Raw genomic sequence first — 24,435 nt, 5'->3', positions numbered from 1 at the left:
ATTGCGCAACCGCATGTCTGAAGATAAAAAATATCTAAAAAAGTGAAATAATTAAATTTAAGAACAAACTCTAAGCAATCGTTAATAAAATCGATTTTTGCAGCAGTCATATTTGTATCAGAACTGAGAACATCTTGTATTTTTAGCAAGCAATTACTATGGGGAATAGAGGTATATAATGACTCAACATCGATAGTTCCCCAACCAAAACCTTCTTCCCATTTAAATGTATCAAGGATTTGTAAAACATGTGTGGAATCTTTGATATAAGTATCAAGCTGTGAAACAAAGGGCTTTAGAAAGATATCAACATATTCAGATATCCGTGACCCCAACGAATTTATCCCAGATACTATCGGTCGACCAGGAGGTGTGTTCCGATTTTTATGTATTTTAGGTAAATAGTAAATATTTGCTATACGTGGATATAAATTGTATAGGTATTGATATTCCTCATTGATTAAAATACCCGAAAATAACCCTTTATCTAATATTTTTTTCAACACAATCAAATAATCGCATGTGGGATCTTTATCTAACTGTACATATGATTTTTTATCTGATAGTAATCTCAGCATTTCTTTTTCATAATCGGTACGATCTAAAATCACCATGCCCCCACCCTTATCAGCCTGTTTGAAGACTAGGGTCTTATTCTCTACCAATTTCCTTAAAGACTGAGTCTCCATAGTAGTTAAATTTCTGTTGTTAACTGGAGTATTCTCACATAATTTCTCAAAGTCTTTCTTAACTAACTGGTTAAACATATCAATATGGGATCCCCTTGATTCCACAGGATAAAAGACTGAACGGTTCTTGAGACCGGAAGAAGATTTTGAATTGTCTGATTCATAATTCCTTAAAGGTGCCAAGGACTTATTATCGTGCCTCAGAAAGTGACGTTTCAGAGTCAATTTACGTGCAAATAAACTTAAATCTATTTGTAATCTATAATTATTACAGCCCACAATCGGAGCGAAAGAAAGTCCCTTAGCTAGTAAGTTCTCATCAGCTGAGGACAGTGAGAATTGGGATAAGTTAAAAATCCCTTTACTCTTGGGTGCTAGAACAGTGCTTTCTTTTTGCGTGGTCCCTTTTCCCCCTCTTTTACCTCGTCTTCTCGGTACCTTTTTCCTGAAAAAGGTGGGGTGTACTGACCCTGGGTAGTGTCCCCTAAAAAATTCCCTCTTTTGTGGGCTCCGAAGAAAGGTCTCCTCATTGGTGAAACATATTCTCTATCATTCAAGGTATTTAATGTACCAAACCGATTCCTCAAGGCTGGAGAATAATTCCTTTCTACTTCAGGGTCCATAGGGGGTCCACAGGGTTGACCTTGGGGTATAGGTTGGGAACCAAATCCGGGCACCACGCAGTTAAAGCTTTTAGCTCCCAGGATGCACTGGGTCCACTCTCCCTATAACCCCACCCCCAAGCCAGAGGCACCTCAGTTTAAGTTGGTGCCCGGCCGGAGTCGGGTCACCGTTAGCGCAGGGGGAGCTGATTAGCAGCCCCTAAGCTTATTTTTTTTTTTTTTTTAGGGACAAAGTTTTTTCATGGACTTTGGACTCTTCAGAGCGGCAGCGTCGGACTGTCCATAGGACGTCTAAGCTGCCGCTCCGTCACCCCGCTGGCGCTGAGACGCCAGTACAGATCTGGGGATCTCAGCGGGACCCCAGAGTCTGTACTAGCCGGACTCTGCGGGCGCCCAGGACTGCTGCCGGATCCACGGGGAGCAGGTAAGGTCGCGGATCACCGCTTGCGGTGATCCGCGCATTTCAAATGCAGTCCTGTGCCTCCGGTCTCAGGGGACAGACCGGAGGCGCCGGCAGTGGCGGCGGGCCCCCCATACCCCGTGTGTCCACTAGACCACCAGGGACTTAACGATCGGTGCAGGGAGCCGGCGTCCCGGGGGTTAATAGCCGGCCAGGGGAGGCAGCCTTCCCTGTTACAGCGGCTCCTCCCCTCAGCTCAGCGCGCCTTTCAGTATCCATAGTCTGGCGTCGCTGAGCTGCTTCCTCCGCGGGCCACGCTTCCTCTGAGGTCTCCAGCGGCCATTTTATCTCTGTGGTGCAGCAGAAATCTCTCAGGATGGCAGTGAGTCCAGTCCCCCTGCGTACCTCACCATCAGGTCAGTGTACACAGCGCTGTAGCCTTCCCAGACACTGAATCTGGGCAGTTGAATGCAGTGTAATAGTGCAGTATATTATATGACATGTTTATGTATATATGTATATATCTGCATTGTATGTGACTTATGCTAGTGCTGACTGTACTTTATTCTCTCACCTGTCAGTGTATATCTATCCCTTTTCTTTATCTGCCCTAATACAGCTGTACTTAGGGTGGTTCTGAGACCTCACATTTATATACTTGTTAATATTTGTGTGGTTTGTCACATACTGTTGCGTGCTGCACGTTGCCATATTTTAGATGGAACTGTGTGTTGCATACGCTGAAAATGGGTCCCTGCAGCTAATTTTTGGCATCAGTCAGGACCAGTGTAGTGCTGCTTAATATTTCTGCCAAGATTGGTCAGATATGTCTGACCAGGAGATAGAGCGTTATACTGCACCCATTTTTACTATCCTGCAAGTCATTTGCTGCAGGTGTTAGTGCGGAGGATTTGACTCATAAAGGGTTCTGTATGTGGCGTCATCTGGTGCCGGCCTCTTTCACGACCCCCTTGGGCGGTTTGTTTTCTCGGGATCCTCTCAATTGCGGATCGCCGGGCGGGCCCCATTGTTGTACCTCACTTGGGGTTACTTCACCATACTGCCCTTTTCATCTCAGGGTATCTCGCAGCTTCTTGCACTCTTCCCCTGTGACACAGACTACCGCTCCCTGCAGGGGTTTTTCGCAGTATATGAATTCCCCCTGGTGCCACAATAGTCTGTCATTCCCCTTGCAGGGATTACCAGAACAGCCACCCTGGGTGGATGTCGTTTTCTACGAAACGCTAATTGGCGTGGTTGACGCCCTGTGGTTACTTCCCAGTTGGCTCTGCCGTGAACTGGGTACTGTTCGGGGCTCTTTCCCTCTTACACGGGGGGAAGCCTATTTCAGGTATTATTATCCCTGCTTTAGGGCTGGTAGCAGGTCCATTCTGGTTAGAGTGAATGTTGACCTGCACCTGTATCATACACCCTCAGTATTGCGTGCCTTCGGGTTACCTGTTGCTGACTAGCGGGTGGATCGCATAGCGGGACTCTGGCTGTTGCCAGATAGGAGGTGTTACAACAGTGTTTGGCCTCCTGTCCCAAATTCCCTGAGGGTCATCACGAGCCCCTCCTGGGGGGGATGGGCGTGTTACTCGTCTGATTACAGACGTTACTACGCCTCCCATTCCTGCGTGGTCGGATTCTTCGGATCCGTAGGTGGTAACTCTGCCTGAAATCAGTATACTTGCTTTCAGGAGTTGTTACCCATCCTACCATGGCTATAGCATGGTTGGTTAATACTATTGCATATTGGGTTGATGCATTTGTAACGTTTTTTCCCCTCCAACACGTCGGGGGTTCAAATGTATTTGGTCGCTCACGTAATATATGCTGTTGTCATAGGTGGAAATGCCTATATTGGATACCAGTCTCCTAACTTTCAGAGTTCCGGCTGCGACTGTATCCTCCGTAATACCCTATGGCTGCGCTCTGGGAATGCAGAGGTGCAGATACCATCTTTAGGGTTGATATTGTTTGGTCCTGACCTTGACAAGATTGTAGTAACATTGGCAGTATTACTAACGACAAGTTTACCGCTTTCAGCTATGCCCACTACAAGGCCTCAGACTAAGTCTGTTAAGTCTTTTTTGTCCTCTGGGTCAGCCTAAAGGTCTGTTTCTTCGTAGACTGTCGGCATCTACAAGGGCCGACATATCCAGTACCGAGCAGGCCTGGACTGCCAGCCGATCCTGCTTCCGAACCTACGGATATCTCTTCAGTCTGACGGGACAGGCCTACAACTGGGAGATACCGATTTTCTCAGTTCGCCCGGTATTAGTGTCAAGTTGCCGCGGCTACGTGGGTAGGAGGGTACGCCCTCTTTACAAGGGCCTTACAGATCCAGAAAGCTATGCAGTTGTTGCGGTAAGCGGAGCTAATTAGGCCATCCCCACTATCTCAGTGAGGGACTGGTTGTTCTGTTTTCTTTCTGGTGCGGTGGCTGAATGGTCCTCTTTGGCCTATTCTCTGTCTCAATTCCCTGAACCAGTTCCTAAAGCTACCTGGGCTCAGGAGGAAATCCCTATGCTCCATCATACGATGTTTGGAACCTGGGGACTTTAGGGTATCACTGGATATACAGGACGCGTGCCTACGGGTACTTACAGAGACCTTTCCTCAGCATGGGCTGAGGTTTGCTGTATCACAGCAACACTTACAATTTTTCGGGCTCTGCCTGTTGGGACTGTCCTCAGCCCCACAGGGGTTTACCAGCGTTTTGGATTTTCTGACAGTTCTTCTGTTCAGTATATCCCAATGCTCCTGTACCTGGACGGCCTCCTGCTCTTAGCGGGATCACCGGGGTACTTTACGGCCAGGTCAGGATGACTGTGGCTTCTTCAGGGTGCAGACGTTTAATCAACGGGGAAAAAGTCCTCCCTGCATCCCTCTCTGGGTATTCTTCATCTAGGATCCCTGCTGGATTCTCAGAATCTGAGAATTCTTCTGGCGTAAGACGGAATCTCCTCTCTTCCATTAGGAGTACATGGTTGTCTGCGCAGTCGACAGATGTCTTTACACTCTGGGATGCATGGTGGAATGGGCTCAGTTCCATTCCAGGCCTTTCCATAATTGGCTCATCTCCAGATGGAATGAGTTTTTTCTGTCGGATAACTGTTCAAACGATGATGCTCTCTCCGGAGGCAAGTCGGTCCCTGTCCGGGTGGCTATGGCCATCTCGTCCAGGGTTTTCTTTGCTAGGGACAGTGTCTGGATCGAATCCTTTTCAGTGCAGTTGGACGTCTGTCGATTCCACCCTGTCAATTAACTTACTCTGGCATAACTCTTGTTTCCCGGTGAACCTGAAAAGGTTCAGTCCGACAGGGTCAGGACAGTGGCTTCCTTTTTAGCAACACTGTTCGTTGGGTGGCAATGACAGGTATGTCACATATTCGGACATAGTCCGAGGGTCTCCTCCCGACCATCTCGGCAGCGTTCATTTCAGGAGCTCTCCATTGGGAAGCGGGAGTCCTCAGCCGTCACGACGTGCATCCCGGGGACTAGTCTCTTCCCCAAGAGAGGTTTCATCTCCTGGTGAGCAGGGGGGGCCCCCCTGAGGTGACCCTCATGGCCTTCTGACTTTATCACACTATGGTGTTACAGTTCAGCTCTGGGGATTCTGAAGCAAACTTCAGCGACTCTTTGTCGGTGAAGTGGTCCTTCCACTTTGTGTACCTGTGTTCTCCGGTCTCCCTTCTTCCTCGAGGTCTTTGGAAGTGTTTTCAATCGAGACGGAGATGCTTTCCTGCTGGTGGCTCCTGATTGCCCCAGATGTCAGGGGTACTTGGATCTTCGGAGTCTCTACATCGATACTCCATCCCTGATGCTTCACTGCCCGGACATGTTGTCTCAGGGTCCTTGGTTTTGCCTTGGACCTGGGTCGTTTGTCTTTGACTGTGTCCTTACAGTGGTCTTACGGCTTCCCTGGCTTTGTCATCGTTGGAATGATTAGAGCACATGGATCAGCTTTTGCTGGGACCTACCACAAACTGTGGCAGCCATAAATCTTATGGTATTGTACCTGTCGATACAATCCTCCGGTGTCCAGGATTTCCAGATATTCTGGCATTCCTTCCGGCTGGCTTGGGTTTCACACTTGGCCTGGTCTTCCTGACAGTGCGGATCTCTACACTGTCAGTATGGTTAAGATATGGAATTGCTTCACTCTGGTATCCAGTTCATCCTTTGGAGTGTTTTCTTGATTATGCCTCCATTTGTCCTCCCTAGGGACTCCTTGGGAGTAAGTAGTGGTTCTTCGTTACCTCCGGGGACAGTCAATGGAACCGCTGGTTGTGATAGCCATTACATGGTCTATTGCTTAGGCTCTCTCTTTCTCTCAGGGTGTTTATATCAACCAGGAGAGTGTCTGAATTGGGAGCGTTCTCATGTGGCTCCCTCTTCTGGAGGGCATCATGTCAGGGTGGGAGTTGCTCTCGCCCTGTGTTTCTTCTTAGTGGTTTTCAGGTTCCATATTATTCTGGAACTTATGGTACGGCCATTCTGTCCCCAGTCCTCTCGGCTGGTGTGGCCTCATTGACTGTGGTCTGGCCTCTTTGGATTTATGTGATCCGTTCAGGTTCCTTACGGAAATCGGACTCCTTATTGGTGGTCTGAGATTTCTGGTTTTCACAGGAAAGGATGGCCGGCCTATAACCAAATGTTGGCTTGGATGGCCTCGTAGGTCTTCCTCAGGGGCCTACCCATGGGTAGGCCTTCCTGTTGTTGATGCTTGTTTTTTCTCGGGCCATGTGACCCTCGTGTGCGGCTCGCTGTGGCGCCTCGGCTGTTTTGCCTTACTAGGTGGCCACGTGGTCTTCTGTCCACACCTTTTTAAGGTTCTAGGCATTGGTTTCCTTTGCCTCTCAGGATGCTTCCTTTTTGGCGACGGATTCTCCTCTCAGCACAGGAGCGTCCCCACCCTTGGTTGAACTGCTTTGGGACATCCCCAAGGTCAACCCTGTGGACCCCCTATGGACCCTGAAGTAGAAAACAAGAGATATGGTAAGAACTTACCTTTGTTATCTCTGTTTCTACGAAGTCCATAGGGTCCACAGGGCGCCCGCCCTGACGCACCTGGCTTCATATGGGCTGTGTGGCTGGTCACCGGTTTTCCGTCTCCCATTTCGGTGAGTATGGTTATTGAGTGTTCCAGTTTTCTCTCTCTTTTTCTCTCCTCCTCCGGCCTTTGGCTACTTACAAACTGAGGTGCCTCTGGCTTGGGGGTGGGGTTATAGGGAGAGTGGACCCAGTGCATCCTGGGAGCTAAAAGCTTTAACTGCGTGGTGCCCGGATTTGGTTCCCAACCTATACCCCAAGGTCAACCCTGTGGACCCTATGGACTTCGTAGAAACAGAGATAACAAAGGTAAGTTCTTACCATATCTCTTGTTATTTTGCTCGGTTCTATTTTTATTTTTAAAAGATTTATCCTTACTCACTATTTGCCAACGTGGTGGCAAAGGTTCCCAATGTGATTTAGCCACTGGAGGATCAATTGTCAAATCAACCTCTGATTTTTTCCTCCATGCAGGTACAGGATTGGACTTCATAACAGGTCCTGTTTTAAAATTGTCTCTCCTAATTTTAGGCCAACTCCGTATGTTACCTGAATCGTAATCTTGTTTGTCTCTCTTAAACTTCTTTGTTTTTCTTTCTATTATATCTGATTCTATTTTCTGAACTTTAGTGGTGAGATAGCGATTGAAATCAACATAATCACCAGTGTTCTTTAATGAATCCATTTTTCCTTCTAAAAGGGACATTTCTTTTTTTATTTCTTCCAACATTTTCTTTTTTTCATAAACAATGAGCCTCATTAAATCAAGTGAACATTGGTCTAAAATATGATTCCATTCTTTTAAAAATTTGTTGTTTGAAGCACCAAATGTAGGATTTTTGTTAATCCGTAGTCCCCTTGGAATCCTACCACATTTTATATAATTCTCCAAACCAACAATATCCCACCATGTTCTCATTTCTTTCATAGTGAGTTGTTCTGCCCTAATAAAATTATCGTCTGCTGAAGGTTCATTAATAATATTAATTACATCTGAGGGAAAGTCCTCACAAAACATTTTTGAACATAGTTTAAAACGATCCGCCCTTAAATCGGCAAATCTTAACATGATGAATCTAGATATGCAGCAACCAAACAAAGGACCAAGAGAAAATAAACAAATACAGTAAATTCAGTGCGCAAATCAATCAATCAATCAATGCATAAACACATATAATACTGTGAAAAGTTTTTTAGAATCCAATAAATAGATGGATTTTTGGAACAAAGTAAATCTGTGTCACAGACGCCAGATATAGCACAGGCCACAGGTACCACACAGGCCGGCGTCTTCCCCACGTTAAAACCCGGATCCAAGCGGGTATTGGTTTATCTGGAATTGAGAGCAAGAAAGAAGGGGCGCCACATAGTGCATGAAACTATAAAACAGATTTTATTGCAGACAGCGGACATAAAACTCGTTCAATGAATATGCGTACCACAATCAGCGGTCAGATACCATCGCAAGTAATAAAAATGAAGAAGCCTGAATATCACCCGAACGTCTCCGGGGACTCCGTCGGCTATTCGACCAGTAATGGAAAGCAACGCCAAACCACGCCCCAACGCGTTTCGTCATCGACTTCGTCAGGAGGCTAGTTTGGCGTGAATAACAGGCATGCTCTTATACTAGTCATCCCATCTACTTCCACAAGTGTTTTATAATTAGATACTTAAACTAATCAGTATTGGAAACACTATAGGGAAATAGTAGCAGATGTTACAATGTGGGTACTTTAAATCCTAATGCATACATTGCATATTGCATAACATTTATAATTAAACATAATAAATTAAAAAGTCAGAATTTAAATAAATGTAAAAAATACAAAAAATAAATTGTAAACATAATGAAATGCTTTTCCTTAAAAATACAAACATAATAGTACAATAAATATGTGCAAAATGCATGAGATAAAATTAAAATAAGAAATACTGGGATATAAAGGAATATGGAATAAAAAACAAGAGATAAACAGCAAAAGATAAGCAATAGATCTACAACAGCAGGCCAATTGGTCTCTTAAAAAAGGTGTGATATCATATCCCTCATTTAACCCATTAGGTTGCAAAGTATTCAAAGTTATAATCCAAAAGGATTCTCTCTTTGCCAATAAATTATCTCTATTGCCTCCTTTTATATCAATCAACACATGTTCTAAACCCATAAATCTCAAAGTAGTGGGGTTACTACCATGACACTTTTTAAAATGTCTGGGGACACTATGATTATCCACACCATTTTTTATATTCCGCAGGTGTTCTAAAATTCTGATTTTCAGCACCCTTTTTGTTTTTACTACATACATTTTACCGCAGCATGACTATCTCACAGGCTTACACGTAGTCTGGCCTTCCTGTGCCGGCTACAGTATCTGCTCATTCTACTCGCTCTGTGGGTCCCTCGTGGGCAGCCCGGTGTGGCACCTCAGCTGAACAGATATGCAGGGCACCCACCTGGTATTCTGTCCACACCTTTCTTAGGTTTATGCCTTTGATACATTTGCCTCTCAGGATGCTTCCTTCAGGCGTAGGGTTCTCCTATCAGCTCAGGAGCATTCCCGCCCTTGAACAACTGCTTTGGGACATCCCCATTGTCTCCCTGTGGAGCCATATGGACCCTGAAGAAGAAAAGGAGAGTTGTGGTAAAACTTCCCTTTTGTTAACTCTTTCTTCGAAGTCCATAAGGTCCACAGGGCACCCGCCCTATGGGTTTCTTCTCTTGGTCACTTGTTTCCTTCTCTGTGTGAGAGTGATTCTTTAGTGTGCCAATTTTCCTCTCTCCTGCCTTGAGCTTTTTAACAAAACTGAGTTGCCCCAGCTGTGGGCGGGATATAGGAGGAAGGACCGGAGCATCCTGGGATTGAAAAGCTTTGCTGTTGGTGTCCGGTCCTCCTAGGTTCCACCTACACCCCATTGTCTCCTTGTGGACCCTTTGGACTTCGAAGAAAGAGAGTTAACAAAGGTAAGTTTTACCATCACTCTCCTTTTTTGTAGGTCTATTTATTGTAGAATCATGTTGCACAGCACCAGCAACCTAGACTAGAGGGATGCCGAGCAACCCTTACAAGGCTGGATACGTACCCAATGGAACTCCCGCGAGTGACCATAGTCCAATGAATGGTCGCTAAGTGGAGAGTCTCATGCCCAAAAAGCAAATGCTCCGCAAGAGCGACGGACAAGGCACCCACAGAATGGATGAGACCAAGGTCAGTAAGGGTAGTGCACTGGCGACCCCAAGCGTTAAAAACCCTGCTGGAGAGAAATGTCGAAGACCACTTTCAGAGCTGAAGGCGCCAACAAGAAAACGGGAGACCCTGCAATGTCGTGAAACCAGCGACCTAGGAAGGATCGGAACTGTGACGCCCGAGTATCAGTCACAAATTGAAACCCAAAAAGAGCCTAGTTGTGATACCTTCAATGCAATGTGCATGGTATCATGGCTGGGCAGATTCGATCAATGACTTTGGAAGAAAGACTACCTGCCCAAAACGGTGAGGGCATGCCTTCCATACACAGAGCGGATATGAGTTGGCCTCCATGCTGTGGGCTCTGAATGAAACTACCCACTCTGTGGAGCTCGAGGCACGACGATCCAAGGTCGGCTGGAAAAAAAAAACGTCCAGCAATCGAGCCAGAAAGGTTTCTGTGCCTGCGGCAGGACGATGGCTCGGTCAATGCCCCCATGCCACACCTGGGGAAGAGCAAGTGGGTCGGTTGTCCCCCACTGCGCATGCGCCTCCTCCGGCATGCGCATGAGCGTGACTCGTCCAGCGACGGCTGCTCCTTCGCTACGGGTCTCGCTACAAGACAGGGCGGCTGTCGATGTTGATTGACAGCTCGCCCCGTTTTGTAGGCGGGGAGGGAGGGTGGCTGCACGAATGCAGGCATACCCTTAGGAATGCCTGGCGTTTGTGGGCAGCCCTACTGACATCACTAGGGCTGCCCACATGCAAATGCATGCAACTAATATCTCTGATTTCTATGACCATATAGTCTTCATATATTGTTGCAGGTACTATTCAGTGTGCTGAGGAACAATAGGGGGTTAAACCCCCCTCCTTTTTCTACTTAGTATGACCCCTCCCTTTCATGCACCTGATTAGTGCTGCTAGATTGATTGAGCAGCTGCCATTTTTTGTTTGTTTGGTATGAGTGGCATGAAGGAGCCAGCATTAGTAGGGCATGCTGGTTCTAGTAGTGCTAGTTGGAGTTCCCAGGGGTGACTCCCAGGTAAGCTGGCTCTCAATGTGGATGCATTTATGTATGTGCCTTTATCAGGAGGCCTTACATTTGACAAAATTTATATGTGCCTTTATCAGGAGGCCTTATAATTGGTATAATTTACATTTGGGGTGAGCATTCGGGCGTAAGATCCCGGGGCTGGTCTGGCTGGGCCCCCTCATGGCATCACCACTTAATACACATAGTTGCTTTTTACATCACATATTATGTTTGTATTTTTTTCATGTAATAATTCACATATATTTTAACCCCTTTTTCCAACACTCATTAATTAGTCTTACACAGCTATACTTGACACTGCACTGTCACTCTTTTTCCATTTTCCGTGTGATGCCCTGGGGGGGGTCCAGGGCTGGACGTTTTTCGGGGTGCACTGCGCCCCGGATGTGAACCCCTTAGTGTTGGGGACTGCTGTGGACAGAGGGGCCGTGACGTGGCCTAGCAGCTTCCCATGTGTTTGCAAATGCATGCAACTAATATCTCTGATTTCTATGACCATATAGTCTTCATATATTGTTGCAGGTACTATTCAGTGTGCTGAGGAACAATAGGGGGTTAAACCCCCCTCCTTTTTCTACCATTCGTAATTAAAAAGAAAAATAATACTAAAACGTATTCCTTATTTGTAATTTAAGTGAACTCTACATAATCCACTGAGTGTCTTCTTTATTTGTATTATAAGGAAAATAAAAACAAGCAATAAATAAAAATGTATAGAATGGATTGAGCAGGAATGTCATTATTCATTAAACCAATCAGAAGTGTCCCAGATTGATTTCTACTTGTGATATGGGAGTTCCGTGCTTTGATCATATAGCAATAGAAGCTAATGCTGCCCATCCACTAGGCGATTAAACCTAGCGATGGAGCGATAACGATGGTCGTTATCGCTCCATCGCTTGGTAATCGCCCGCAAATCGGGCAGTAAAGGGTTAAAAACAACCAGCGAAGCGCCCGCTGGTCGTTTTTAACATCAATCATCGCCCGAACATGACGGTCAACCTGACTGCCGTCACGTTGCCATGTTCGGGGATGATTGATCTGCATACACTGAACGTTCAGTGTATGCACTTCACCCCGCGGGAGACGACGGCGTCGTAATCGTGCCGTCGTCCCCGCATTGTGTAATGCATGGGCAGCATTACTGAATCTCTGTTAATGTGCAAGCAAACCAGTTGATGATGGTGCAGCCTGCTACATCTTCATGTAGTGTGCAACCCCATTGAAATGAATGTACCCTTAACATGAATGGGGAAAAAAACCCCACAAAGCTGGTGTAACAACTCTTGATAGCCACTAGTGGTTAGGCACATAATCTGTTTCCATTAAGAAGGACCGATTGATCTGACATGCTTTCAATGCAACGCAACGGAGCAAGCATAATCCAAAACCTGCAAACTACCATCTATGTACACTAAAGGGTATGGACACTACTTTTAAGCACCTGTGGGAAAATATTTTTTGCTGATATTTGAGAATGATCGTAATTCTAGAAAGTTTTATTTTAGGAATTGATGAAGCAATATCCAGTGACTCAGTCTAGAGATGAAATAAATACTCTACCACATTCAGAAATACATGATGCAGTGTCTAATTCAATTATACCAGTGGATGATCAAGCAGATCAGGTTAGTTTTTGTCTTATCTCTTTTCTTCACATCTCCATAAAATGTGCATGTTTTAGAGGTCTTGTTTTTAAGCGTATTTGATTATGCTCAGAGTACTTTTTCAAGGACAATTGCACAGACCTATTGCTATTATTTGCTTCCTTAAATTTGTTTGATACCAAGTTTGATTTGGAATGGCAACAACTTGTAGCATATATATATATATATATATGTATGTGTATATATATATATATATATATAGATATATATATATAATGTGTGTGTGTGTGTGTGTGTATATATATATATATATATGTGTATGTATGTATATTTTCACAGTATTTTTTTATATATATTTCACAGCATTTTTTTACATATATTTATTTCACAGTATTTTTATATATATATATATATATATATATATATATATATCTATCCTGACTGACTCATCAACACCCAAACCCCAGGACCTAGAAACATGGGAATCGTTGAGTATATTCCTTCCATGATGTAGGTGTCCACTAGGCAAATATTTTAAAAAATTTTACTCCTAAGGTTGTTAAAAGTGCTAAAATGTTTCCTCTCCCTGTGCAATGTCCTGTCTGACTGTCTCATTGTGGCTGCAGCTCAGTTCCAAATTCAAACACCTACTATCATCCCAAGTGCTGCCAAACATCACTGCCAGTTGGTGTGGCTCCCCTATTTGAATAGTGAGGGAAGGGAATGTGTTACTACACAGGTATGGGAGGGCAATGTGCTAGTACAGCAGTGAGAGGGGAATGTGTTAATATAGAGGTGAGGGAGGGGAATATGTTACTATTGAGGTCGACATTTCAACAATGTCGACATTGTGGTGATGACATTATGACGCTATCTTGCACAGAGTAATAAAGTTCATACATACAACATGTTTGATTACACAGCTCATTAATAAATAATTGAGATTCAATTGGCCCTGTATGTGTGATCTGAACAAAATGAGTAATAGAGACAGATATTCCTCATAGCATGTTTCTCTGCAAGACTATTTGTCCTTGTCAGATATACATGCAGGCCTTTTCATAATTTATATGGATATTTATTTGACTAAGGCAGAATCCTTGCTTCAGAAACAATACCAGTTACTGGCACAGACTCTAGAGATCTGTGATTTGGATAATCAATTACCAGAAGTACAATCTGATTGTGTCCCAAGAGCTGGTATTTTCTAGAATAGATGTTTGATAATAGCAAGGGAAAAGTTAGATTTCTAGTAAAAACTAGGGAAGTGTCTGTTGATTTCCAGATGGATGTCAGTACGTTTGTGCATGAAAGATCCAGGTAAGATGGTCTGAACGTTAGAAGCCTTGCAGTTTGCAAGATGTATGCTTTCCAGATCTAACTCCTTTCATAATGGAACTAGTTTCCGCTTTACAAACAGGCTACACACATAGGTCTGTGTCATTTTAGTTTTTACCCTTTAACATATGTAAGCGGACAATAATGGTCCCCAGCTAAGTGTGGTGCCTAAACCCCTTTAGGAATCAACCTGACAAAACCACCTTGGTGTCATACATCAACCATCCAGGAGGCATGAAGACCCCCCTTGCAATAAAGAACACCAAGATAATGAACAAAATTTCCAATAATATTTGCAGTGCATACCAGGGGCAGAAATTTGGGATCGGACACCCATACCCCCACTAGACCACTGGAGACTATTAACCCAGAATGGAGGGGCGTTATTAAATGTGCAGGGGTCCCTGTACAAGGTTGCCCAAGGATGGGGGGGGCTTAGTCCATTCTCCCCTTCCTGTTCTCTGTGACGCACTCCCTGCCGAGCAGTAAGTCCAGAGACCACCCCACTCTCCTCCCACTGAACGCCGGGTGACCACCTTATAACACTTGAGGTGCCTGCCTGTGGAGAGTGCCTGGTCTCCTCCTCCTATATACCTCACCTGGGCCAGGTTATAGTATTTTTTTGCCCACCTTACCTTACCCTCTAGGTTTGGTATTGGTGTAGGCAGAAAATCTGTCTATTTGTATGCTTTTAGCTCTCCCCATACTCTTTTTAGCTGTGCGAGAGTATTATAGCTTTACTGCATTATATTGGGAATATTTCTGTCTGTTTTTCATTTCTTTTCTCTTCCCCTTTGCTCTCTCATGCGGTTTATTCATCATTAGAGGGTGTAAAATTGTTATCGCCAGTTAACAGTTTTGTGTAGTGTTTAACTGATTCTCTCACCACTCACCAACCTTCATGTGTGTTCAGTTTTTCAACATGTTTCATGGGGGTTTAAGAGCTGTCTTTGAGAAGGGTGCTTCATCTTTCCTGCAAAAAATGTAAGGATCCTTTTTGTGCTTTCCATTCCGGACCATGGTTGTTTATGTGGTCCGCTACAGCGCTGCAAAACAGTCCCCAGGTAGTAGGTCCCTCTCCTAAAGTGGCATGGGCCACTAATTTTTCCCTAGCAGTTACAGAACTGTCTAGGCAGCTGGCCCTGTTTCGGCAAGAGCCTCAGGATTCCCCGGCAGGACCTTCTTCCATTCCACAGCAGATGGTGGAGCCTCTGTAGGCGCAGTTTCTCTCCCAGTCGGTTCAGTGCCTGGTCCAGGTATTCACCTCCCTCCAACAGTTGTTGGATCCGGCTGCCCATCCAGTCTGGTTACGATATGGATTTCCTCTCTTCCTGAAGACTATTGTCAACAGGAATCTGATCCAGATATGTTGTCTGCTCCTGAAGAACATTCTATTGCCATCAACGTGGAAGCTTTAATTACAGCGGATCGTTTTGTTCCGCTCATTAAGGATTCGGGGGACGCTCCACCTCAGGATGCATTATCCTTTCCTCCTTAAGCTCCACGAGAAAGTCTTCCACCTGTGCTGAAGTGGTTCCTGAACTCTAGACGACTTTTTATCCACTACTGTCATCGATAGGTCTAAATGGGAGACTCCTCCTATGGTGGACGCTCCCATAGCTTGGTTGGCTAAGGCCACCACCCTTCCTCTCCCTAGGAAGCTACGGATAGGAAACTAGAAGTATTCCTTTAAGGTTATTTTTTGAACTGCAGGCACTTCCATGAAACCAACTCTAGCTTTCGGCATGGGTTTCCAGGGCTTTGGAGAGATGGGCTGATTCTCTTTATGAGGGTCTGACCTTCTGTCTACTGTGGACAATATCAGGGAGGCAGCGACCTATCTGAAACATCTCTGGACTCCTGTATCCTTTCGGTTCGGATTTTGGCATCAGCAGCGGCCACGAGAGCCCTCTGGCTTTGTACATCGCGAGCGTACTCTGAATCTAAAAAGGCTTTAGAGCAGTGGTGTCAAACTCAGGCCCTCCAGCTGCAGTGGAACTACGCATCCCAGCATGCAGTGCCACAGTTTTGCTATTAGGGCATGCTAAAACTGTGGCATGGCATACTGGGGTATATAGTCCCACAAAAGCTGATGAGCCCGAGTTTGGTACCACTGCTTTAGAGTCCCTTTTTGGCCCTGAACTGGATAAGTTCATTGCTTCTGCGGCTGCCTCTATGTGGGCATTCCTGCCAACTACAGCGGCCAAGCCAAAAGTCCCTCCTTTTCGGTCCTTTCGTCCCCAAGGGCGTCCCAGGTCCAAGACTTCCTTTCGTGGTCATGCTTCTTCCTCTCGTGGTGGATGACCCAAAGTTAAACAGTAGTGGGCAGGCACCAAGCTTACCCCCAAGCCCACTGAAAAGCAAACTGCATGACGGGCTAGACTCCCTCCTGGGGGCTCCCAAATGTAAGACTATCTGTAGTTGTTTTGCAAGGAATGGTGCAAAACAATGCCCCCGATTCTTGGGTTCGCAGCGTGGTGAGTCGAGGGTATGTCCTTTATTTCAAAGAGCCTCCTCCCCATCGCTTTTCTTCTTCAGGGTCCATAGGGATACCATGGCGTAATGTGTTTGGAGAGATCCAGGCACCAAACAGTTAAAGCTTTCAGCTCTCACATATATACCCCGCCCCCAGCCTCAGGCCCTCAGTTTGTTTGGTGCGTCAGGATTCAGACGCACCTTTCTAACGGGACTGCTCAGGCAGTCCTAAGCTTTTATTTTATGTTTTATATTCTATGTTTTTGGGTTGGCAGTACTGAGCGTCTGAATTAAGACTCCATCTACCTCCGCCGGGCCGCAACACCAGTTGGTGGTGATTTCGGCGGGTCATGGCTGAGCTTACTAGCAGCGAGGCTGGGACCCAGACTGCAACCGGACGCATGGAGAGGTCAGGTAATGCGATTCCTCACTTATGGGGAATCGCGCGATGCAGTTCTTGCTTCCGGCAACGGAAGCCGCTGCAGTCAGGGCCCGGAGTATCCGCGTCCTCACTAGGCCACCGGGGCCTTATCGTCTGCGATCGTCAGCAGATGTTTCTGCTGCCACGAGGCCAGCGTACCCAGCCAGTTAATGTAGCTTAGGGGAGGTAGGCGCTCCCTCGGCAGCTCCTCCCCTGACCCAGACACAGATCCATCAGAGGTGTTCGCGTGTCTGGGTCACTCCTCTTACCCTCCTCGTGTATATGAGATGCTCACAATCCACTATCTGTTCGCTGCTGTAACTGTTAGTCTCAGGAGGGTTTGGGACAGTATCCCTGTATACCTCTCCCTTGGATCAGTTATATAGTACTCTCTCCTACCATTCCTCGTGTTTGGTTAGTTGATTTAGAGTCTATTGCAACTATATTACACATGCATTGTATGTGACTGTTTGCTAGCTGCTGTATTGATACTGTCTTTTACTTCTGACTGTCAATTATAGCTATCACTTTTTTTCTCTCCATCCCTTTGGGGTGGGGGTGTTTTCTGGGTACTTCACATTTACTAGTAGCTGTGAAGACTGTCTCAAATTATTGCATTTGTTGCCTTTAATTTTGAATATGTCAAAAGGTAAAGGGAAACAGGAGGTGGAGGTCCCTGTGCTGGTTTCATGTCATTTCTGTATGGCCGGTTTGCCCCCTCAGGGTATTATAAAGGATGATTTGTCTGTTGTCTGTTATAAAGAGCGACCTCACCAGTCCAGTTTACCTGCCTCTGAACAAGAGCCATCTTGGGTGTCCTCCTTATCTAAAGTAATGAAGCGGTTTGTGGATCGTATGGCTACTCCCATGCTGCCTCCTTGTATGGGGTGTCAACAGCATACCATGTTTGCACCTCCTATACAGCCTTCCTGGAGGGATGTTTATGGCCATTCTAGTCAGAGTATGGCACAGTCGACTGTCCTGGGTTAGACCTTGGTCTCCGCCTGGCCACTTTGAGAGTGCAGGTTTCTGCATTGTCAGTCTGGTTCCAGAGAAAGATTGCTTCATTACCAGATGTTAGAATTTTTTTTCAGGGAGTTCTGCGAGTTCAGCCTCCTTTTGCCCCACCGGTAGCACCGTCGGATCTTTCTTTTGGTTCTTAAGGGGCAACAATCTCCCCCATTTTAACCTCTGGACTCCAGAGGTTAAAATAGTTTACAGCAAAGACACTATTTCTCCTTGCTCTTTCTTCTGCACACAGAGTCTCTGACTTGGCAGCGCTCTCTTGTTGCTCCCCAATTTTAATTTTTCACCAGGATAGAGCTGTTCTTCGTACAAGGGAGGGTTACCTTCCTGAGGTAGTGTCCAGTTTTCATGTAAATTAAGAAATTGTAGTTCCAGTTTTTGAGACTCCAGACCTTTCTGTAGGTGAAGCCTCCCTGGATGTAGTTCGTGCTCTCCGTATATATGAAGAGTGTACAAACTCTGTTAGAAAATCAGATGCTCTTTTTGAATTCTATGGTCTTCACAAACGAGGATAGCCAGTTAACAAGCAGACCCTGGCTCGATGGTTACATATGACTATCTCTCAGGTGTACACACAGGCTGATCTTCCTGTCCCACACACGGTGACAGCAAATTCTACTCGGTCTGTAGGGCCGTCATGGGCATTTAGTCGTGTTGCCTCTGCTGAACAATTGTGCAAGGCAGACACGTAGTCTTCTGTCCACACTTTTCTTAGGTTCTACGCCTTTGATACATTTGCCTCTCAGGATGCTTCCTTTGGGTGGAAAGTTCTCCTTTCTGCTCAGGGGCGTCCCCCATCCTTAGGGGAACTGCTTTAGGACATCCCCGTGGTATCCCTGTGGATCCCTATGGACCCTGAAAAAGAAAATAAGAGTTATGGTAGACTTTCCATTTGATAACTCTTTTTCTTCGGGGTCCACAGATGAAACACCTGGCTGCATTGGGTATTTTTTCTTTTGGTCACAGATTCCCTCATCTTGTGTGAGTGCTTCTGGTGTATTATTGTTCTTTCTTCTCCTGCCTTGAGGCTTGTTTACAAAACTGAGGGCCTATGGATGGGGGAGGACCCGAGGCATCCTGGGAGCAGAAAGCTTTAACTGTTTGGTGTCTGGATCTCTCCAATCACATTACCCCATGGTATCCCTGTGGACCCTATGGACCTCGAAGAAAAAGAGTTATCAATGGTAAGTCTACCATAACTCTTATTTTTCACAACCGGTCTACCTCACGATACGTACACAGCGGGAGCGCTTTCGGCATGTGTTCAGTCCCTTCTGGACTCGGGAGTTATTTCCCATGTTCATCCACATCAAAGGGCACCGGTTTTTATGCCAATCTCTTCCTTGTGGGGAAACCAGATGGTTCTTTCCGGCCGATACTGAACCTAAAAACCCTGAATTTTTTCCTCCGGGTTCCCAAATTCAAGATGGAGTCCTTGCAGATGATTCTACAGTCTCTGGAACAGGGGGATTTTCTTGTATCCCTGGATGTAAAGGACGTTTACTTGAATGTCCAGATTTCAGAGGAACACCAACTGTTCCTGAGATTTGCAGTTCTCTCGGACCAGTTTCGAGCCTTACCCTCGGGTTGTCAACAGCACCTCGGGTATTCTCCAAGGTGATGTCAGTCATGGCAGTGGCCCTGCGGCTACAGGGTGTCCAGATAATCCCATACCTGGACGATCTTCTCCCTGCTAATTATCTCTTCCTCTCGATTCAGCTGCTTCAGTCTCACAGGTGGCTCATCAGTTGATGTAATTCCAGTTTAAAACCGACTCGAGTCAACGAGTCTTTCTTCCCAGGGACAAGATTGTGTTGCTTCTGGTCTTGATCCGAGTTTTTTCTATCTGGCCAAATGGAACGGCTCTCGCCTTTCGGATCAAGTCTCAGATTTTCTCACTTTCCCTGGAGGCTCGTCATTCCCTTCTCTGGTGGCTTCAGGCGTCTCATCTAGACAAGGGTCGGCCCTTCTTAATTCATCAGTGGGTTCTTCTCACCACGGACGCCAGCCTCAGGGACTGGGGGCAGTCATTCAGGAGGCGACTTTTCAGGGACGTTGGTCAGACACTAATCTCGTCTTCATTTTAGAACTCCGGGCGATCTACAAGGCCTTGTGTCAGGCACGTCCCCTTCTCCAGGGCCTGCCTGTCGAGATCCGCTCAGACAACGCAACGGCTGTCGCTTACATAAATTGTCACGGTGGCACAAGAAGCTGCCAGGCCATACAGGAGGTGGCCAAAATTCTGAAATGGGTGTAGAGGTTTCTCCCAACTCTGTCAGCTGTCTGCGGTCAGGGGTGTACAACTGGGAGGCCAACTATCTCAGCTGTCTGGATGTCCACTCCGGAGAGTAGCTTCTCCACACAGGCATTTTCAACCAGTTGGGGTCATCCACTCATAGACCTGATGGCCTCTCGCCTCAACCACAAACTTCCCCGTTACTGCTCCAGGACTCTGTATCCGAGGGCACCCCACATGGATGCACTGTCATTCCCTTGGACTCTTTCTCTGATGTAAATCCTCCCCCCAATCCGATGTTCCTCCTGCTTGGGTAGTGCGCAAGATAAAACAAGACGGAGACGCTGTCATTCTGGTGGCTCCAGCTTGACCTTTGCAGGGCGTGGTATGCCGATCTCCAGGACCTTGCGTCCACCCGGACCTCAAGCCTCTGTCTTTGATGGGGTGGCTCTTTAGACAGCCCTCCTGAGGGCAAGAGGATTTTATGACGTGTTGATTGGTTCCATGCTTTTTGCGCGAAAACCAGCATCGGCTCGGGCCTACTACAGGGTTTGGAGAAACCTATTTCTCCTTCGTGTTTGGCAGAAATTTAAACCAGACATTTTCCTTGTTGCTAAGGTTTTATCTTTCTTTCAGTCCGGAGTGGATTGGGCCTGCATCTGTCTTCATTGAAGGTCCAGGTCTCTGCACCTTCTATTTATTTTCAGAGACGCTTGGCAATCATTCCAGCCATTAAGCTTTCCTCCAGGTGGTTCTCCACATCCAGCCTCCGTTTGTGCCTCCAGTGGAACCCTGGGATTTAATTGTTCTCCGGGCTCTCCAAAGCACTCTTTTTTAGCCCTTAGTCAGTTGACCTAAAACAGTTTTTCTGTTGCCCATTACTACGGCCCGCCAAGTTTCTGAGTGCCTTATCTCACAGGTCTCCGTTCTTGATTTTTCATCCAGACCGGGCAGTATTAAGAACTACCCGGTCTTTTCTTCCAAAAGTTGTTTCCAGATTTTATGTAAATCAGGAGATTGTTGTCCCGTCCTTTCAGGATTCCGGTGGTTCACAATAGTCTCTTGAGTATTTGGCTGCTGTTAGGGCTCTCCGCATTTACATGGAACGCTCTAGTGAATTTCGTCGCTCGGATTTTCTGTTTGTTCTCTATTCAGTGGTCAAGAGAGGTTGGCCTGCGTCCTGGCAAACCATTGCTCGCTGGATACGTGAAGTCACCTGTCAGGCCTACGTATCAGCGGACCTTCCAGTTACTACTTTGGTTGCCACCCACTAGGTTGGTGGGACCGTCTTGGGTGGCTCGAAGGGGGGCCTCGGCGGAGCAGATTTGCAGGGCCGCCACTTGGTCCTCGGCACACACTTTTTTTAAAATTTGGTTTTACCGCTTCAAACAACTTTGTATTTAGAGATGCAAGTTTTGGTCGGAGAGTACTACATGCAGCTCACAAGCATTTCCTCCCTTAGTGGACAGCTTTGGGACATCCCCATGTCATCTTCAGTGTCCTCCAGGAACTGAAAGAGAAAACAAGATTTTGGTTCTTACCTGCTAAATCTGTTTCATTGAAGACCTAGGGGACACTGGATGCCCTCCCATTCGTTCCTCACCTTTTTGTCTGATTGTGTTGTGTGCCTGGGATTTCTCCTCCTCTCCTTTCCCTCTACCTCTTGTGCTTTGCTAAACTAAAACTGCCTGGCCTGTGTAGCTGGTGGGGTATAGGGGTGGAGGAGCCTGGGCTGTTCTAATAAAGTTAAGCCTTAAGTGTCTAGCCACCTCCAGCACACTATACCCTTTTGTCATCTCCAGTTCCCCCAGAACTTCAGAGAAACAGATTTAGCAGGTAAGAACCAAAGTCGCCTTGTTCTCATTCACCTGGCATTTTTGTGCCTTATGGCGCAGCTCAGCGTACAAGGGGCAATAATTAGTACTTTTGTTGCACATGAATTGGCATGAAGTGTGTACATACACAGATAAAGCGTAACAATATGTGGCAGAAGTCATGGCGTGGCTGCTGGTATCGGAACTAAGTCGCACACAGAAGTACATGTACTGCTATCCCCAATAGTCTGTGTACCCTTGCATTGTACTTTTGTCGCATTATTGATGCAACTAAGACGCATATTTGAGATAAAAGGCATTTGGCGTTGCTAAGTGGCATCCTATGGTTATTTTGTTTCAGTGTTTTGAGACGAAAAGCAATTTTTGATTTCAACTAATCCCAGAAAAATGTGTAATATTACTTTCCATGAACTCTGATGCAGATTATTTTTTTTCTGTAGACATTAGTTGCTGAACCCACTTCAGTTGGGAATATTAATGAAGAAGAAAGGAGAACTGAAAGTCCTCTTTCCACACATACAACTGTGAATTCATCATCAAAAAATAAAGAAATTTCCCTCAGTCTAGCAGATGAAAGAGACACAGATATTAGTGACCCCAGCCTGTGCACTCCCGACATGAATTTTTCAGATTTTCTTCCACCCACTGAGAAACCTAATACTGAACTGACTGGAGATCAGTCTTGTGTTGATGATGCTTTAAAAGATATTGGTTCAGATCTTGCTAAAGCCACAGAGAATACAGATATTACAGATACATCATGTGTTAGACCTGTAAATGATTATGACTTTAACACAATCTTGAAGCCAATGGCATTTACACAGGTTTCTCAAGGACACATTGAAATTGGTGGATATGTGTTTAATGAACAACCTAGAAGACCATTTTGGAATATCCATGGACATTCATCAGATGCCAATATTAAAGTAGGAGAATATGTTCCTGACATCACTGTGTCCCAGCCACAGCCTAGTCAACATGGCCACTGCTCTGATTCTCATATAAATATCGGGGAGTACATGTCTGATGTTGAACCTGCTCATCCTCGGCGGAATGTACATGGTCATATCTCTGCAGGTCACATAAAAATGGGGGAGTATACTTCTGATATAGATCCTTCAAAACCCAGTCAGAATATTCATGGACATGTATCTCAGGGGAATATCAAGATTGGTGAAAATGTCTCGTATGTAAAGCCATCAAGACCACGTTGGAATGTTCATGGTCATGCATCCAATGCCAATATCAAAATTGGAGAGAATGTTTCTAATGTTTTGTCTTCGCACCCTAGATGGAATATCCATGGACATGTGTCACAGTCCCATATAAAGATTGGAGGGCTTGTTTCTGACATAGAGCTAGCAAAACCACACTGTAGCACATATGGATATGCCTCACAATCAAGCATTAAAATTGAAGACTGCTCTCCAACCGTGGACAGCAATGTGACAATAGATCCTAAATCAGAATTTGCCCATCCATCTGACTCCACAGTTCAAAATGTGTTGTATGGGGAAAGAACAGAATCCTACAGTGCTAGTGAAATTTCTGAAATAAAAGACCTCCACTCAGAACAGACAAGTTCACCTGATATTGTAACGGCATTGTCATCCAGTAGTGTTAAAGAAATTGTACAAGGCCTTGAAGTTGGTATGTACTAAGACATACATGTGTACTGTAAAGCTAAGACTAAACAAACATCGTAACCTATTATCTGTAACACAGGCTGATTCTGTTCAATGTTCCTTACAGTGATTTTCTGAATAACTGCGTTTTGATATTCAGTGCAACAAATCAGCATGTATAGATAACTACTATACTACTAAACTACAGATACACACTAGACGATATTTCATCCACATCGGGCAGTGTGTACCCGCTATGTCGCTAACTATGCGCACTCCCGCACTTCATCAGCGACATCGCCTGTTGGACCTGAATGCAGGTCTGATAGGCAATATAGTCAGCGGGTACCATGCTGCTGAATGCAGCATGGTCCCTGCTGTCGCGCTGTTGCTCTCGGCATCGGCGACTGTGTACGCACTTGCCGATTCCGGGACCCGCCGCACTAGACATCGGCTGGGTACACATCGTTAAGTGTGTACGCAGCATAACAGTCCTCTTCACCCTACTCCCATTTTGAATATACCAATCCTTAATGTTCACAATTGCTGCACATACAATGCCAAATTTGATTTTTTCTTCTCAGGCTAATGTGAGAATAAAATTCATCCATTTATAATAAATTATTTAGGGCTTATTATATACAGAGTTATAACATATGGTTGTGTAATCGATGCACATATTTATCGAAGTTGCCAGTCATGTAGAAATCTGTATACATATATGTTGCTTCAGTGTAAATACTGATCATATGCTCTATATCTGCAGAACATTCACAAAGTGATTGACAGGTAGTCAGCATTTGGGGGTGATAACGGGGGTAGTCACAAAAATGCAGGCGTGTCTGACAGTTTGTACC

The 24,435-nt window shown here is 45.6% G+C and overlaps 1 protein-coding gene across 3 annotated transcripts in view; it reads left to right on the top strand.

Moving 5' to 3' along the window:
* Window positions 1-24,435, top strand: part of TUBGCP6 (tubulin gamma complex component 6) — a 140,897-nt gene that overhangs the window by 91,690 nt on the left and 24,772 nt on the right. For all 3 annotated transcript variants that reach the window (XM_088457624.1, XM_088457622.1, XM_088457623.1), the window contains 2 exons: window positions 12,524-12,643; window positions 22,394-23,603. In XM_088457624.1, coding sequence (XP_088313750.1) covers window positions 12,524-12,643; window positions 22,394-23,603 — 1,330 coding nt within the window. The remainder of the gene's footprint in view (window positions 1-12,523; window positions 12,644-22,393; window positions 23,604-24,435) is intronic.

The sequence above is a fragment of the Taudactylus pleione genome, unplaced genomic scaffold, assembly GCF_031769625.1.
Source record: "Taudactylus pleione unplaced genomic scaffold, aTauple2 ptg000041l, whole genome shotgun sequence".
Lineage (NCBI taxonomy): Eukaryota > Metazoa > Chordata > Amphibia > Anura > Myobatrachidae > Taudactylus > Taudactylus pleione.
This window is presented reverse-complemented; position numbering and strand designations above follow the sequence as displayed.